The 19,716-nt window shown below is 34.3% G+C and overlaps 1 protein-coding gene across 4 annotated transcripts in view; it reads left to right on the top strand.

Moving 5' to 3' along the window:
• Positions 1 to 19,716, top strand: part of LOC145692891 (uncharacterized) — a 78,057-nt gene that overhangs the window by 43,529 nt on the left and 14,812 nt on the right. For all 4 annotated transcript variants that reach the window (XM_081768446.1, XM_081768445.1, XM_081768444.1 and 1 more), the window contains 2 exons: positions 16,307 to 16,521; positions 17,538 to 17,666. In XM_081768446.1, coding sequence (XP_081624572.1) covers positions 16,307 to 16,521; positions 17,538 to 17,666 — 344 coding nt within the window. The remainder of the gene's footprint in view (positions 1 to 16,306; positions 16,522 to 17,537; positions 17,667 to 19,716) is intronic.

The raw sequence follows: 19,716 nt of genomic DNA, 5'->3' as shown, positions 1-19,716 counted from the left end.
AACTTATCTGACATTCCCATGTGAGTTGCTATTTTCTTCCATTCCCTATTTAGTACGTGCCTATTGTGATATTCTTTGTGCCTCTTATCCCATATTGCTGAAACATTTCTCATTAGCTCTACCAATATGTCATTCATAATCAAATTTAAAGTGCAGCAACCTTTTGAGCATCTGAACAAATAAAGATTTTATTCCGTACAGCGCTTCAGGGAAAACCAATGAGCACACGGAGCCACAGTGATACTTCCACTGAACATCGATGTAAAAACAAACCCGGTTGTTTATCATTGCGACCACTAATTCACCACCACTCTAGGTCGCATTGTGGCGTACATCTCCGGCATGCGCTTACCCATTTAAATCCATGTGTTTGTGCCATTATCGAGGTAGCGACCGCGACTTAAACCTCTACCTTGATCCCGAGATATCTTCGGTATGTCTTTATCCTAAGAATCGCCCTTGTATGTGAGGATTCAGCTTAGAGGCTTGAACCGAGAAGTAAGTGGCCACGGGTTACAACCATCTTTATCCTCTCTGAATATTATGCAGTCTTAACCTTCGGTTATTTGTTTACTAAGCATTACATTTTAGTTTTTAATGTAATGTAGATACTAGAGTGATTACAGGTTGTTAATTTGATATTTTTTACGGTATAGAAAATTATTTCCTCCAGTATAGAATGGCAGATTCATGGGATTCACGCGAAACTTTTCATATCTGAACCAGTTTTGTATTTTGGAAGCTTATTGTGACGAACATGAGTATAGCCACACACTATAATGAAAACGCATATAATTATGTTGTGATAAAAATTAGTAGCTAGAAAAGCTATAAGGAGTCTCTGTTAAATCAGCACTAAAGGCACGATTGCTACCATCTGGCTTTCTATTCTTAAGTGTGTGCTTATACAAATTGTTGACTCCATTGTTATAAGTTCGAAAATTATTAACACGCTCTGTTAAATATATCATGTGCATGGAACAGTCCTGACGATCGAGATGAGAACAGTAAAGTCCAACGACCAACTCTTCAAATCAGCTTCAAGGTTGTGAGGTGACAGCTGGTAAGTAGAGGCCAGGTAACCAAGTAAGTTTTTAACATAAAATAAATAGTATTGCATAAGAACTAGTTATGAGAGGCATTTTAAGCAATTAAACAATTAAAAAGTATTGATTTATAATTTCTGCATTAAAAAATAAAACTTAAAGGTAAATTCCAGTATAGTATATTACTTGATAAAAGTCGTAGTTTATGTTGGAATGCTAGTTTATCATATTAAAATTTTCTGACATGATAAGGTTTATTACAGAAATATGTAAAAGTTATTCGGTAATCTTGAAAGACATTTCATATATCGTGTGGTTACTGGGTCGCAATATCCTTTTTTATTATTATTTCTCTGTGTCTGTCTCGGGAAATCTGAAACCTATTACTCTATTAAAATTTCAAAACAAACGATCAGCGTGCAAGTATTACGTTAATAAACCCTTTGATAAAGCATGAATCTTAAGGGATGTGGTATCCGATAGCAGTATTATTTAGTTTGTTGTAACTTCTTTATATTGTAAAAGAAACTTTACCACTTCATAGTTTTCTAAGATGCTTGCTTGCAGAAGCACACAATCACATTTCTGATTCTGTTTCTAATTAATGTCACACAAAACTATTATTTTTCATAGATTATTTAGGGTCACGAAGTGCATCTAGGTAATCTTTCAGTTGTGACAATTTCTTGGGGATCATGTGTTATTAAAAATACACACATTCCAATATAGTTCTTGTTTCCGTAAAATTTATTAATACAAGAATGGTGTTAGTACCTTTCTGGCTTTCTCAGTCAGAACCTTGATATTTTATTGTTTTGTGTATGCTCCATCGGGATTATGGTTACGTTCTGCTTTGTACTAAAAGAAATATCAATTATCTCTGTGTGGGAGTAAAGCTGTTATGTGATTCACATGTTACACATAATGATTTAAATTGAATCTTTTTGGTGCATATATGCATCGTTACGAGTAGATGTTCTAATAACGATACGGTATAAACTTACTAATTGAGACACAGACGGCGTAGTTTATTAGGTAATGCATCTGTTTCACATTAATTATATACTGCCTGTTAATCTGTCAAATCACCTCGTACTCTCTTCTTTCTGCGCAAAATACGTATAAACTTTTTTTTCATGTGTATCTCTTCAAATGCTTTTTATAAATAGAAAATACCACTACTCCTACAGGATATGCTTCAAGGGACATTATCAGGCCTAACCGTAGAGGTTAGGGTGTGTAACTTTGATGAACATTGGTAAAGACCCTGTGTGCGTAATCCGTAATTTATTTAAGTACAAATTTTCTGTACTATGCGTAAGATATACTTGTAGACGTGGGTTGTTTTTAATGTCCGTGTATCATCTGTAAGATACCATGTAAATACAATTCTAAAATTTGTCACAATTATTTTGGTTAAAAGGGTAATAGTATTTTATTTTATTTTATTTTATTTTTTTTTTTTAATTTCTTTACGAGCTTATGTACAGTAGGTGACTTTCTTGCTAGACTTAATTGCATTTAGTTAAACATAGGCTTCGAAATAGCTGATTGGTTATTCAAAGTTACAGATCAGTGAATAAATATGTGAGCGCAGTACATATTAAGGAAACACGTACAACTCCAGTGATTGTTTTCAAATGATTTACTACAGTCTTTTCTAACGTTTATCTTAAACTACCAGAAAAGGGGTGAATTGGGATGGGTTTTAATAACACTGCAACATGAGACATATCTAAACGTTCGTGAAAGCTAGTATTAATATTTGGGGTAAGTACTTTCGGAATAGACTTTTTGTAAAAATTTTCTAACTTTAGAACGAAAACGTTTTTTTTTTTTTAATATTAAACAAGTTTATTATTATTATTTATATATATATATATATATGTGTGTGTGTGTGTGTGTATATATATATATATAAATTACTAGAGGGTGGGCTATAAGTCACTTGACAAAAAATCATTTGAAACAAAGTAATTATAACATTAAGTTTCGTTATCTAAATCAAATGTGCAATGTGTAATCCATTTTCAAAGCACAAGCTACATACTTTAAATCGGGACAGGACGTTTGGGCGCCACCATTTGGGCGCGGACGTTTCGGCGTTGCCGTTTGGGCGCGAAGCCGTTTAGGCGCCAGACGTTTGGGCGCGAGGTGCATAGTAAAAATCACAATTTACGAAATATAAAGTAAGCTAGACACTGAAAACTAAGCGCGAATCAAGATCTATACATTTCCTACACTTCTGTCTTTATCTCACCTCATTTATCTATCTATTTTTTATCTCTATCTTATTTATTCATCTAAATTAAATAGTTTAATGCGTTTGTGGCATTTGTTGCCTAACCTCATCATGGAGTGATTTTTCGCTTGTTCACGATTCTTGTACTTCTGATCTAATGTTGATCTAATTTTTGTATTATATAAGAAAGCTAGGAAATGAAGGAATCAGACGAACTGTTAATAATTTTCTAATGTTAATTAAAACATATTGATTTAATTTTGTATTTTTTGAAAAAGTTAATAATTACATACTTATGAATATTAAAATTTATTTTCTTTCGTATTACGTTTGCCAAACTCTTCTCTTCCTTAAGTCCAATAAAGAACTACTAATAAAAGATTTCCGCGCACTCGAGTTGAGAGAAGTGGCCCCGTGTAGCGCAGGGGCGCTCGGTCGAAAAAGTGTAACATGCTCTTTCAGGCCAGCCAACCTGAATGAGGTTTTCCTAATTCACACCAGGAAAATGCCGGGGTGGTACCTAATTTATAGGTCCAGGCCGCTTCCTTCCTTCCCCAATCCTTTCTTCCTTCCCTTTCCCCGGATAGTGTGCTCCCTCAAACGTGAGGGGCTAAATGGCCTTAGATGCCGAGAGCCCAGAAATCTAAAAATCCTAAATCCTAATCGAGTTGAGGGAAAGATGTTAATACAGGGTGTCTAAGACATTGAGTTTAGGAACTATAGTATGCCGTATTTCTGGTATCACTTTTTATTATTATTATTATTATTATTATTAACATTCCAATATAAAATCAAAACTTAACACACTTTTTTTTCGTCCCATTGTAAGCATTTAATCTGCACTAAAGAAAGTGGCGAAAGGAAAAAAAGAACGATTTCAAAGTGAAAAATAATAGTTAATTGTACATATATTGGTCATTTAGCCACTAGAAATGTGTGGCATTCACACTTATTGCATAACTACAGTAGAAGTCCTGCTTTAAGTTTTTTAATGAAATAGACTCACTATGTACGTAATGCAGTCAATCATATCTAGTCTGGTCTACTTACCTTTGGCTTGAAAAGTTATCAAATAAAAAGCACACTTAAATTTGGTTGAAATTTAAATTTACAAAATTTAATTGTTAATTCAGTTTTTAGAACTTTCAAATTCCAGTATTTCTAGTATGTAAAACAAAATCCAGTATAATTCAAGGACTTCCACTACAGTAGACACCTTGTGATATCTTGATTCGAACTTAGTACTCAGCGCCCAACATAATGAAATTTTTAACTTAACTCGCGCCCAAACGTCTGGCGCCCAAATGGCTTCGCGCCCAAACGTCCAGTGCCCAAACGGCGGGGCCCAAACGTCCGCGCCCAAACGGCGGCGCCCAAACGGCGGCGCCCAAACGTCACGTACCGACTTTAAATACAGATCACTACGCTCATTTAAATGCTCGAGATCTGTAATTTTTCAGAAAAATAAATTATCTTACATTATTCCCCAAACGTTCATTGGAATGAGGTCCGTTAAACGTGCTGGCCATTCAGTGGTACTTCGTCTATCAGTCCATTCATTACACTAGGCATTTAAGACGTCTCTCATAATGTTTCCATAGTGAGGAGGTGCGTTGTCTTGTTTCCATATGATTTTTTTTTCATAAGTTGGTTATTGTTCAAATGCAGGATTGTTTTCCAGTGAAATAATCTTGTCATATAACATTTCAACGTAAAATTGAAGAAAGAAAAAAAAAAGAAGATTCAGTAAATGCTAGTGTCAAGCGATTTATGGCTCACTTTGTGGAAGTGGAATTAACGGATGACTTTCAGTAGAACACTTCTTGTTTTCTCTGTATAGCCTTTCATTACTAGCATATGCATGCAAATGATCCGCGTATGAATACGGCTAAATGAAGAAGTTTTAACCGTTGTAGTACTAATTGCAAGTTTCTTGTGGTAATTTTGAAACTCTGTACCGGTGGTTCCCGACCTTGTTCACCTTGCTGCTCGTTTTCTTACACTTTTGCGGTTTCAGATGCAGCATTGAATTTTCAAAGCTCTAATAACAATAATCTCATCCATTTATATTTATTTCTAACAAATTTTCTGTATAACATTTTATAGTGCAGTAACAGCTTTGTTCTTAATGGAGCCTCAGTAGCTCTTTCTTTCTTTTTTGTGTGTGCTTGTGTTTGTATGTTTTTATACGGTATTTAACTCGTTTTTCTTAACAACATTCGTTGATATATTTAATTACGAAAGTAATTATTTCTCTCAGTAGTTTGTGCCTCTCCCCACCAGGTGGAGAGCGCCCCAGGTTGGGAACCACCGAGTCTATACTATGTAAATTCAGTTGGAACAAAGATATCTCTAAGCAGGAAGGAAAAACACATTATTTTCCAGAAAATAAAGAGAAAATGTTCATATATTAAAAAACGTATACACTACAAGCTGTCGCTAACATTTTAATCAGATAAGGAGGAAGAGAAGTTGAAAAACGAAAGAAAAAATTGAAACAGAACTAACCAAAGCACCACGTATATATTCATAAAGTTTCGGCAATGTAACGCAAATATTATTAATATATTTGGTGCTTTCATCAATTTTGTTTATTAATACTATCGAATATTTCCAAAGCTTTAATGAACAAGATACAAGTAAATAAATAAATAAATAGAGCCAAGTTATTGAATCGACCAAATGGGTGTTGTCTTACAGTGTAAGGTTACGTGTATGCTATGTACGTAGGTTTTCTCGGGGTTGTCCCGTTTCCTCCCACTATCTTCATTTCACCATTTCATTCATTTCTCATCATCACCGTTTCCTTTAGCCTAGCCGGTATAAGCGTGGGACTAAAACTGAAATATCTCATTTCATTTCATTTATAATCAAGCTAAAGGTATTGAAGAGTTTAGTGGAAGGAAATAAATCTAATTGAACGATTAGGTTGGTAAGAGTGCAGAAGAAGAAAGAATAATAACTTAAGGGAAAATAAAAATTAAAGAAAAAAAAAACAGTAATGAAAATAATGGGAGACACCAGAGTAAAAAGGGTATAGAGGAACAAAATGGCAAAGGTAATGGCAAGATGATAGGAAACTGAGAAAATATATGAGGTAGGGTATTACAGACAGTTAACTTGAGGCTGCGGTGTTACGATATCTTGGTTATGCAGGCGTATTCCCATCTCATTCTGAGGAACATAGAAGTGTCTTGTAAAAATAATTGGAGTATACTTACACACTGTATGCTGGGAAGAATAGATGAGGAATTTATGCTGGAAGAGTATCCTTGAGTATTGATGTCAGTTAATCAAAAAAGTAGTTCATTTTCACTAACGCAGAAACCAGTACATCGAATGCATTGAAGAATGTAAATGAGATTGGAAGAATTGCAGCTACCGGAATTATGGGAAGTGCTACCTTCGTAAATCGAATGTAGGACAAGTTTTGCAAGAGGGTTTGTTGCATTTCGTTCGTGAAAAGTTTTTCAAAGGACTGTTACGTGTAATGAAGGTGTGGAACCAGAGGAAACATGGAAATGAAGAACGATGCGTTTGCTTGCTGTTCCATGAATAGGTTGAGTATTAGGTTTCATGGAAGTGCCCGTGGTTCCTGAAGATTGTGCTTATTTACAAATTATGTTTATGGTTAAATAGTGCTTGTTTTCAAATCATGTTATGGTTAGAACAAGATGAGCAAGTTGGAATTGTGTGCTAAATTTTCTAGATTCGGGACGCATTTTCAGGAATTCTTCAACAGTTCTTGACATCTTGATTAAGCGGAATATTGGTGTAAAATAAAATTGTGTCTTCGGAGGCTAGGATCTCATTAGGAAGTTGGGGTTCGGTGATGTAGCGAATGATAGGAAATGATTTGTGCCTTTGATTTCTGAGTGGGTAGTCGGATGTGGGGCTGGAAGAGTAAATGCATTTGGTGAAGCTACCAGTACTAAAACAAAGATTCTTCTTGAATTATCATTTTCGAAATTTTAGGAGAAAGATCAAGAGTTTCAGGCGATTTTGAAATGAGGTGCAAAATAGTGGCCCTCGAGTAAACCCTGGTTGGCTAGATAAAACTGAATTTTAGTAAGGAAGTCACTTTTTTTTTTTTTTTTTTTCTGAAGGTCTGTAATGGCTGCGATAGGAAAATTTCAGACTGCAGATCCAAGACCGTATAGAGTATGCAAACCGAATCAGAACGCAGTGTCTGGCAGGTGTAATATTGTGATGTATTTGGCTTTTTTTCCTTCCTTGTTTTCGCTCTACTTCTTTCCCTCCATCTGATCAAGCGCTCTATTTATTTATTTATTTATTATTATTTTAATTATTTTTACTATTAGTACTACTACTACCACTATTATTATTATTTTCTATTGAGATAACGTTTTCGCTATTTTCTGTCATGGTATTAGTTTTTCATGTTCGTTTTGTAATTCCTTTGTTCCAGCTATACATTGTTTCGTAGTTGCATGTTTAGTGAAGTAGGTGGATTAAAGTTGTTGAAAACCTGAACATGCTTTATCTGTGTGTAGGTGTGAGTTCTAATAAAGGTTACTGATTTAAGTAGATCTAATGCTACATAATACCAACAATGTTTAAATTAACATATTGAAACATATTTATTATGTATGTAACGTTCGGTACGATTGAAGCTTCATTTTCAGATGGTTAGAGAAATAACATTTCGGTCGTAGTCAATTATAATTGTGTGTGTGTGTGTGTGTGTGTGTGTGTCCCCCAAATCCATACAGTTTGGCATCGCTGTTACAAAGCTTATCTTACGTTAGTCAAAGATCTCAAATTGCATATACGAAGTATTGTAACCGTCCAAATGTTGTGACATTAGCGTATTTTCCATCTGAGCCTAGAAGTAATCAAAATGACAGAATATGCTGTAAATATTGGAAAACATTGTGTCACTGGTCAGACATCGGCTACTGTTGCAATTATTCCTTAATTTTCTAAACTATACTCAGTTTACTGAAAGTTGTTAGGTTATATTAGGCTTGCGAAAATTTCGTGCATCGACCACAAATCGAACCTGGGACTGCTTATATACTAACTAGTCGGCTACACAATAGCAACCCTTATCCAAACCTTTGTAGTTTTTGAATTTTATATTAATTTCCTCTGTATGAAAAATAAATTAAAGAAAATAGTAAAGGAATATGATCTGTGATAGTTTTCTTTAGTTGGGTACAGTGGAAGGATTGATACGAAAGGAACTCTCGTGAGTGAATTGGAGAACTGTGTTGTAGAAGCTCTTGTATCTTTTACCGCCATTGGTACTAGTACTTTAAAGAGTAGATTAAACAAATTATAAGTGATTTACTAATGTTGATTGTAACAGAGATTCAAGTTGTCCTACAAACACCGTGTGCGTGGGTTTTATCGGGGTTCTCCCGTTTCCTTCACTTTCTTCATTCCACCATTTCATTCATTTCTCATAATCACCGTCTCCTTTAGCCTAGCCGGCGTAATCGTGGGACGTAAAACTTAAGATTTCATTTCATTTTTTCAAGTTGTCCTACTTTTCAATCTGATAATAGATACAAGTATTATTTTTATTGAAGTTATGTTTTTTTTTTATTTTATTTTATTTTTTTAAGATAGTATTTGACCATCTCAACTACTGGAAGGGTTATAACTAGACTTAGGACTTCAAATTGTGAACATTTTGTCTTTTAGAGCGAACACGGACTCTCCAAAAGTACTGGAGGTGTGAAATGTTCCTTCCAGTTGGGAAAGAGAGAATTTTCCAGCACCTTTTATCCCTTTTTTTTTGAGCCCGTCATTCCCTTAGTTTGTCCCCAATTTCCTTTCTTTACCTTTCATCTTGTTCTACTATTACTTAAAATTTGTTGGATTGAATGTGCGAGAATTTCGACATGCAGTCAAGCAGTTTGTCCTTTCTCTGGATCCAGACGACACTGGTGCAATGTCCAAAGCACGCCAACTTCTTCAGTTAAGATTCGAGACTTTCAAACAAAACTTTTTTAATATCTGTGATTGGAAATAGTGACGACTGCCATTAAAAACTTGGAACAACAACGTTTACGGAAAGAATGGCAGACTATCTACTACCGTCAAGCAACAATTAAATTGCTTTTGCTAAAGAAATGCTAGAAGTTACGCATAGTCTTTTAAAGAATCACAATATTATCGAATTTGCAACATCTACAAAATTGGCATTCCGGGTGTATACGAAGTTTGTCCCACTGGTTTCTACAGACAGATGTGGAAAGAAGCTTTAACATCTAGAAACTCTGTTTATTTCCAAATAGAAGTGCGCTTACATTTAACAACATATATATATTTATATGTAGGAAGAAGGGGCGGGAGGTTTATATTGTTTTTAATTACAGTTGAGGGAATTATCATTTTCTCTTATTTTAGTATCTTTCCCCCCCCCCCCTTTTTTTTTCTATGCAAACAACTTTTAAAAGAAATCCTAAACGTGTTTACAATTCAGTAGCTAACAATAAAAAAAAAAAATAAAAATAAAATCTCCAAAGCTCCCAAATTAAATCAAAACTTAGGACAAAAGGATCGATGTAAATGAAAACCGCAATGTATAAAAGATTCTTCTTTGAAAACCCTTAGTTAGTTGTATTTTCTGACACGTGCATCATTACCATTTAAGATTTTTTTAAAACTGTTTAGGTAAGAAAATAAAGGACTTGCACTTTTGGCAAGAACTTATTAGATCGCTTCATAAAAGTGAAAGATTGTAGTTGAAAGACTATCGAAGAACTTATTCATACTAAATTTGAAAGTTCATATCAAGAGTTACATAACACTACACTGGAGGTGAAATACCTGTATAATAATAATAATAATAATAGTGTTTTCTAAAAAATGAAAAACTGAAATAATCTGTTTCCTTGCATAGAATGAGTGTGTTTCATCAGAAGGACATAAAATATGCCTTTTTCAAAACTACTATTGGCCAAAACAACTTGGTAAGGTAACATAAATTGCGTGAAACACTGTGTTCTATAACCATTTCTTCAGTCAGATAAGTGGAAGATACTATAAAGTAAGAAAATTCCATCGAAATTAAAGGAACTAAAGAGTAATGATAAATCTTCAAATGAGGAGGCAACACATAAAGTTTCTTATCTGCTTCTAGAAAGAAAAATAGCCAGAATTAATTTCATCTGGGCAAAAGTAACAGTTAATAAACATAGTGAAAATTACAGGATCATCTCATGTTTATGGAGAGTACAGATATATAAGCATGTGTTGAAAGAATGTATACTAGTAATCCTACTTTTGGACCAAAATTCGTACTTGCTTATCATTAAAAATTATTCAAATCTCTTGCATAACATTCCAACCCGTGAATGAGAGCTTTTAATATAGCGCGCAGTCGAGTAGGTTAGAATACATTATATCTCAACCTATGAAACCCAAAAGGAATCAGTCCCCTCCCGCCCTGATAATGTTATTAATCACAAATAGTGCCGAATTTTGAGTTGTATTCGTACATGAAAATGACTATAGATTTACCATATTACACGTTCACGCGATCTTATCACAGTGTCCTGTTTACCACGTAATACACAGATTAAATAAGACATGTTCAGTAATCTTCTATAGTTGTGAGGATTTAGATCAGTGGCTGTGGTACATAGAGATCTCCATTCGAAGCAGCTGTGTCCATTTCAGTTACATACTCTTTCAATTTAGGTTATGTTAACGTACTTTCGATGGAAAATTTGATAGAATATTAATTAATATGGGAGTAGTAAAGGTTTAGATGAATCAGAGAACAAAAACATATTGAAAAAAGCAAAGGTATGTAAGGAGGAAGATGGGTTTTTTCTTGTATAGAGATTGTGTACATCTGTAATTCTGTTGCGAAGTTCCAGGGTTACGTGTATAACGTATTCAATGAATTACAAATAGCTTTTGTACACATTACGAAATTAGGTTTTGTGAATATTATTGTGATTAATATTTTGGAAATTAGATTATTCATATTTTAAGTACTAACATTGATTTTCTGTATATTTTTGTGTTTAATGGTTGTTGTAGAAGCTTACAATGGTAGTTTATTGGGCGCTTTGGAAGTCTGAAAATTCTAATATAATTTTGTAGAGGGAAGTATTGCTCCTAATGTGCATTAATTTGCGCTACCGGGTGAACCAACTACCTCATTCTTTAGGTAGAAAATAGCATGAAGATATTGCGGTTCTTGATGGGAGTCATGTTATTGCTACTGCAAGTCATGTTACTGCAAATTCAAGAGTTACTGCTACAGGGTGTCTATCGGTCACGAAAGTCACGAAAAAGTCAACGAAATCAGAAAACGGTCATGAAAGTCACGAAAAAGTCACAAAATTTAGCTTTTGGGTCTTTTTTTTTTTCTTTTTCTGTACAAATGTAAGTACAAATTGAAAAATTTGTTTTAAAACAAAGTTCAATACCAAAAATGTCTATCTTCGGCTTTAGACACTACCAAATCGCAAGCAAAGTACTTTTCTATCGCATGGATGAAAATTTGGCCTAATTCGCATTGAAAATATTAGGAAATTTTATGATTTGGTGAAGAAAAGGTCACGAAATTTCATTTTGGAATTTTAGTAGACACCCTGTGCTACAAGCGAACGAAAGAAAGCTTACGTAATGTAATAATGCTTGTATACAGATTTCTGAAGCTGTTTGAAGCTTTCTTCTCGTAGTTTGAAGCGCTAAATTTTTTACCGATATGACTTTTTAAGAGCCATCTCAGGCTCTCATATATATATATATATATATATATATATATATATATATATATATATATATATAATATATTATATATTATATATAATATATAATATATATATAATATATATTATAATTATATATTATATAATATATAATATATAATATATAAAATAATACGAAGAGCAGTCAAAAAGATCCCAGAATTCTGCTGTAGCTCTTTATTACCACAATATAAGTATACATTTCCTTAATCCCCTTCAAAATTAGCATCTTTGGAACACACACGCTTGTTCCATCGCTCTTGGAATTGGTGGACACCGATGAAAGTTCTATTTTGGTATTTTCCAGTGTTCAGGTGTGTCGGTGGTTTTGATCTCTTGTGCGTTGGCGAAACGGAAAAGGCCCATTTTTAGCTTTGGGAAGAGCCAAACATCCAATAGTGCTAAACTGTTTTTTAAGATTATCAAAGTACCTGAAGCAGATTGTCCCCAATTTGCACATTAATTTGATGTTTGCACATGTTGCTCGATCTGTGAAATTGCACCAACTGATCACCATAGATTCTTTCGATTAGCTGCATTACTGGTAGACTGCCTGTTATGACGTGTTAATACTTGTCAAATTCCTAAATAGGAAACCTAAGGACCGTACTGTACAAGATTCATTGTAATTGCATCACAAATGCCAAAAATAGAACACCATTCCAGGAACTTTTTTGACTGCCCCTCGTGTGTGTTTATGTTTATATAGTTAGATTTGAGTTTAACGTCCCTTTCAGCAGCAACGTTATATGAGACATTAACCTACAGCTTAACATAGAATCCGAGCCACATAAGCTCCCGCTGGAAATCGATTCTGGGTCTTCCACGCCAAAGGCGTGTACGCAATCCACATAGTCAAGAGGAAGCTCGAGATTATATATATATTGTACTCATGAGAATAGTTCGGGAAACAGTTTTCCTTTTCCATTGATTAAATTTAGAAACTGATAATCTCTTAACAAAAAATAGAAAAATCAAACTTTTGTCTTAAAACGTGATAAATCTCGTAGAAAGCTCGTTGAATACGAAGTGTACGTATAATTGTGGTTTGTTATTACATCGTCTACAAGCTGTATAACCTTGTTTAGCTTGTAAATTTGTAAAATTTTCTGCCATTATTGAATGAATTATTTATCAAAAAATAGTGTAAAATAATCACACACACACTAAGAGAAAGAGACACTTAAAACTCTTTTCCTAAATACTTCATCAGATAGTGCGAGGAATATGCAAGACGAGAGGAAAGAAAGAAAAAAAGAAAACAGTGAAGTAAAACTGTGCCTCCAGTCCAATGCAAATGCGAATTGCGAATTTAACTGTCCCCACTGGATCCGAAAATTCATAGCGAATTACATCATCGTGTTATTGAAGATTCAACGTGAATGTTGTGTCTTTAAATTTATATCGTACGCTTTTGGAAGCGGTGACATTTTAACACTTGGCATTTAACTAAAGGGAAGTAATTTCAGTTTTCTGTCATAGTACTATATTTTGACTGAATGAAATATCAGTTTGCTCCCGATTAAAGAACTTTTATTCCAAATAAAATAGTACGAAGTTTTTTTTTTTCCTAAGAAAATATTATTCGATATTTCGAATACTTTATCACAGGGAGCATATTATACGTTTGGAAACCGAATATGTCAATATTCTACTTCGTTTGAATTCCATACTGCATATATGTGGGAAATTCAAGATAAGTCGAGAAATGTATTAACCCTTAAAAACGCGCCTCTACTTGAATTACGTTACGACTCATACGGGCTAAATTTTTGCCTGCCAATTACTATGTACTGAAACGTGACATTTTAACATTACTAACCGACTATATTTCGTTTTTTTAAAATAGACCTTCAGGTAAACTTCCTGTGAAAGCATATGCACGCACTATTTTCTGTGGTACACAACTCTGTATTGATTTAGAATTGATATTTCAAGAATGAGGATATTTGAAAATTTTATTTCAACAAATTGTAACATAAAATAGTATTGTCTGCGAATATAGTTTCGTAAGTGATGGATTTATAATTATCAAGCGTTTACTAAATTCTTATAAATTCCTGTATATAGCTTTACTATCTGAACTATCACATCGCCTGTAAATAACTAGCTACATGTCTCTATTTCTGGATTTTACACTGTTCGTTTTACGTACACTAGATTGTGCTTTACAATATTATGGTCTGCGTCTTGCATCTTGTTATTCTTTGCACCAAATTCAATGTTATTTCCTGTTATAGGTTTGGGATCATGGACAAGAGGATTGTCACTTTAAAGGCACTTTTCGTGTGCATTATGTTGTCCAGATAACTTTTTGCGTTCTGTGTTGGGTTGGACTTAGTGGTCTTTTTTCTTCTTCTTTCTTTCTTCTGGTGCATAATATGGAAACTACGTCTTCCTCCAAAATTTCGTAGCTCCTAAAATCACCTTAGCTTCCACATCTATATGCATATATCAATATACAAACAATTTAGAAATAGATTAAAAATAATAATAAGCGCGAACGGGGAAAAGTTTTTCCACAGACGAAAATAATTTCCTTTTAACTAGTTGTAACTGTCCAACTATACAATGTATGAAAAACTAACATAAAAAATTATGTAATGGACGATTCCACTTGAAAATAGGTAAGTTCGCAGTCTGCTTAAATGATAACCTGTCATATTGCAGTAGCATGTGTTACGACACCGACAAAAAAATTACTTCGCGCACGTCCACAATGGTTAAAATAAAGTTGCAAAGAATAATAAATTGTAATAGATAAAATTCTATTAGTTAAGTTCAGTTACATTAAACTTAATTTAAAAAAAAAAAAAAAACAGAAAAAAAAAGAGAACGTATACACTCGGTAGATCCTCAAAAATACTAGGGTAATATGTTACTTTTAATATATATAAAATACGAAAATTTCCAGTGAAGTTGAAGCCTTAAGTTTGTAAATATCCTGTTGCTGCATATATTTAAACCTTTACAATCCTTATTAATGGATTGATACTCGATCAAGTATTCGAAATGTAGGGTATTTTTTTCCATAGGAATACAAAAAGGGTTGGTACTATTTTATTTGGTAATGTTTATTCCATTTGATCTATTAGTCAACTTATATTCCGTTTGTGAGAGAGTAATTTTCATCTGGAGAGCCATGAAGATGATGCTGCCCACTTCATTCATTATACCGTACTCTGTAAGGATAACTATGATGATAAAATCAGGGGTAAAAGTGAGGGGGAGCGCGGGGGAACGGCGTGACGTCATGCGTCCCCCCTACCTTTTCAGGTTCAATTTTATCCCTGGGTAAGATAATATAATGTAAATGGAATTTTTGAAATACAGAATAACAAACATGGGTTCGATTTTCAAGGGAAACTTGTTTTCATTAATTTGAATAATGTTGAATTCATACTTAATTTGATTTTATAGACATAGTAAAATACCAAATCTTTTTTTTTTTTTTTTTTAATATATATTTTCATTTCTTTTACTTGTACTTTTGCCTAGATATTGATTCTATAAGCGTTTTCCACGCTGAGAAATGCATCGTTTCGGCGGCAGACAACGTTTTATTGGCACAAGTTCAGATTAAGAATCCCAGCGTATTGAGATAATTCGCGTTTACAACCTTTCATCGATCTTTGCAATTCGTTGGTCGGAACTAGTGAAGGCACTGCAATTAATTTACGCATACTGAGTAATTCGGCTCCCCATATTTTCTTTAATGTGGAGGCGTCCCCTAAATGGAATTTAATGAAGAAAGATAAAATTAATGATTGCCTGTAAGAGTGCAGAAGATTGAAGGAACAATAAAAGAGGAGACACATTTGTGTACTGTAGCTAATAGGTTTGAAAACAGAAATATGAACGAAAATTTAGTATTATTAAGACAATTTATTATTTGCACTAAACTTCATTGAAAACATTGTGTGTCCCTGGATTACAAATTATTGCCCACCTACACTCTTCACAGCTACTTATGCATTCTTAATTCTTTTCTTTCGTCCCTCTTTATGTGATGAAGCGTTTAGCGAAAGGGATTGTGATTTTACTTGAATTGTGTGTGTGTGTGTGTGTGTGTGTGTGTGTGTGTGTGATTGTTAACTATTTTGTGTTTTGTGTTAAGTAATTCATTTTCTATTCCCGCTTGGAAGTTCCTCTGTTACATAATACTTAGGAGTTAGTTGTTAATAATTTATTTATTTTCATTCTTGCTGGAAAGGCAGATTTGCAACCGTTAGTTAATATTGGCATTTCCTTTATGTAAGTCTAAGGTTCTTTCTTCACAGGACTCCAGCAGTAGTGATGAGGATGAAAAATCATCGAAATCGTCAAAATCTTCGGCTTCGTCCAAGTCCAATGACAGCTCGGACGATGGAAGTTCATCGGATTCAGCACCGGAAACGAAGAAAGTACCCCACAAAGTCGTTAAAAAGGTACCAGAAAAGAAAAAGCGAAGCCGGAGTCGAAGTAAAGAGCGAAGTTCCAGAAATCGTGACATAAAGTAAGCAGCTTTTGATTTATTTTCTTCTTACGAAAACATATTTTAAATGTACCACCACACCTTATACCTATTCAGTTTTCTGTCCGTACCAAAATCTATAGCATAGAAGTTGTAAACAAAGTAGAAACTGTTGAAAGGAAAAATATTTTTTGTGGCCCCGATATGTGCAGTCGCTAGCGTGCATGTAGTTCGCAGGCGAACCGAAGACTTGGGGGGACGGACAACTAATCATCATTAAATTTTAAGCATAACGCCAGAAACAAAAAGCAGCAACACTGACATTGCATTTCCTAAATTCCCGCAGTCGAAAGTTAGATGCTTGACACATGTATATGTAAAATTATAATGAAATATATAATTCATTTTGATTCCGTTGTATGAATTGTGATAAAGTTAAAAGAGCAGCTAGAGTCAAGAAAATACTATTGGTGAACCGCTTGTCTTATATATATGGTTATCAGAGTAATATAAACACTTGTAATTTGCAGCATGTAGAATACGTGTGCAGCGCCTACCCGTTGTTAGTGGTATATTAGGTGCATTTCTAGTACGTTAGGCAAGTAGAACGGAGGGATGTATTAAAGCGGACAGATGGTAGTGATTCAAAATGAAAAACCTCTCTGAGTTTCAGGAAAACCATATTATGGGTGTGCGGTAAGTTGGCGCAAGTGGAACTGTATTCGACAGTCTTGTTTACGAACTAAGAATGGAGTTCAGTCCTTTGAAAGTTCACGGTTAAAAGCACATGTTAAAATTCCGTAAAATTCCTGCGAGCAACGTGACATACATATTTCGAAACCGGTAACACGTTGTGTCGAGATGTTCTGGTGTGCGACGTGATGAATTCACAGGGCTGTATTCAATGTCGTTCGTGTTTTGAAAATAAAATATTTAATAAAATTTTTATAAGACGCTCAGTCTTTTACAGTGTTCTGGTGAATAGATTTTTTTTTTTTTTTAATGTCCGCTGTAATATTTCTTGTTTCAACTCATATATGTATGTCTTTGTTTTCCAGGGAGAAAAACCATGACTCATCTAGACGCAATGGTAATAGTCACAAGGACAAGGACTCACGTCGACGGATGGAAGAACGGAAGAAATCTCCACCGGGTAGAGATAGAGATAGGAAGAGAGATAGAGACAGGTAATAACCTTATTATTAATAATTTTCAGTTTTCTGTTTCTTACTTTATGCTGGTCCATTGCGTTGTCAAACAAGAGCAAATTTTATTTATTTACTTATTAAACTTCCAAACTATGCTGTGCATAAGTGTTGGAAATCTTATAGAACGTCTATGTCCGTCGTCTGTCTGTCGACAGATATCAAAGCAGAAACGAAGAGATGTCAAAAAGTTGTTTTCTTGCAATCTATTCCGCGTCCCAAGAATAGGTTCCATCTACTCGGTTAACTCCTGTTCAAACCGGAAGTAGTAGAAATCGACCATTTCCGGCTTCAACATCTGTCGCCATAGAACAAAAACGGTAATAGGCAGCGAGAAGCGGGTTTCTTGCAAATGATCAGCATCTCAAGACAATATATCACAGTTACTCTTAGTTTAATACTCTCATGGGAATACTGATTCCCATAGAGCAAAAATAGTAAAAGCTATCAAGAAGCGATGTTTTGCAATCGATTGAGCATCCCAAGAAAAGATTTCATGTTCTCCGTTAACCCTTTATTCAGATAGGAAGTGGTTGAAATTGAGATATTTCCGGTTTCAACGTTTTTCGCCGCAGAATGAAAACGGTAATAGGTAGGGAGTTTATTTATTTATTTCAAGAGTACCTTCAGCGGTCTGCCAAAAGCGGAAGTGTGTCAGATTTACTCTTCTGAGTTCAGTACTGATTTCTATAGAGCAAAAACAGTAAAAGCTGTCGAGAAGTGGTTTTGTGCAATCGGTACAATATGCCAAGACTAATCTCCATCTCCTCGTTGAACCTCTATTCCAGCGTTTCCCAACCTTTTTCAACTTGCGGCACACTACGGGCGTAATTGAATTCTCGCGGCACACTCATACATATTATTATTATTATTATTATTATTATTATTATTATTATTATTATTATTATTATTATTATTATTTGCAAATATAAAATACCATGGTAATTTTTTTCTGTGATTACTGATCTTTCTCACAGAGATGAAAGCTTGATCACTGGCCTTCCCCTATACTAATTCATTATATTTATTTTTTATTTTAATTTTAAAATAGAAAACAATTGCAATGAAATAAAGGACTTAGAATTTTAAAAATACACTTTCTTTTTCGAAAACTGTATCCAACCTTTCAGTAAGACCGAAGATCACTAAATAACGAACGAACAAACAAATGTCTTGTACTTTTAACTTTGCTGTTTTAACCAAAACCGGATTACATTATTGCAATCACACAGCTTGCGATGCGTCGAAGTCAAAACACAGCTGTTGAACAAAGTGCTGTTCAGTCATTCACGTGCGAATGAGTGTTCTACGAACGTTGACTTGACGCGTACCGTACAAGTGGTTCCATTTCTCGGTGTTAGTATGACTCTCAATTGAAACGTAACATAGCAGCTAACCGTGGAAATATATACGAGCCGAAATACTGTCTGCTACACAGTAATAGATGTAGACAGTAATTTTTTCCATGGTAGAAATTCATAGTAACGTGAAATATAAAAATATACATTTTTTCCCTATGTCTTCCAATTTGGTTGCTATAGAATTAATAATTGTTTCGATTTCCTCGCGGCACACCAGCGGTCCATTCGCGGCACACCAATGTGCCGCGGCACACCGGTTGGGAAACGCTGCTCTATTCGAACCAGAAGTGGTAGAGATCAACCATTGCCAGTTTCAACATTGGTCCACATCCACATAGAACATAAACAGCAGTAAATAGGAAGGAGCTTTTTTTTTTTTTTTTTTTTTTTTTTTTTTTTTTTTTTTTTTTTTTTTTTTTTTGCAATCGATTCAGCGTTTCAAGAGAACACATCACCACCAGCCGCAACAGTCTACTAAAATCGGATGGTTGAAATTTACTATTTCCGGTTCCAATACTTATTTTTATAGAGCAAAAACGATAAGATATTTAAAGCGGTTTTTCCGACACAGATTTTGCGTCTCCCCCGAATAAGCTTCATCTTGAATTTTCTCTCTCTTCAAACTGGAAGTGGTGAAAATTTGCTATTTCCGGTTAGAACACTACCCGCAT

Source organism: Thermobia domestica, chromosome 8 (assembly GCF_964235325.1).
Source record: "Thermobia domestica chromosome 8, izTheDome1.hap1.1, whole genome shotgun sequence".
In the NCBI taxonomy this organism is placed as follows: Eukaryota; Metazoa; Arthropoda; class Insecta; order Zygentoma; family Lepismatidae; genus Thermobia; species Thermobia domestica.
This window is presented reverse-complemented; position numbering and strand designations above follow the sequence as displayed.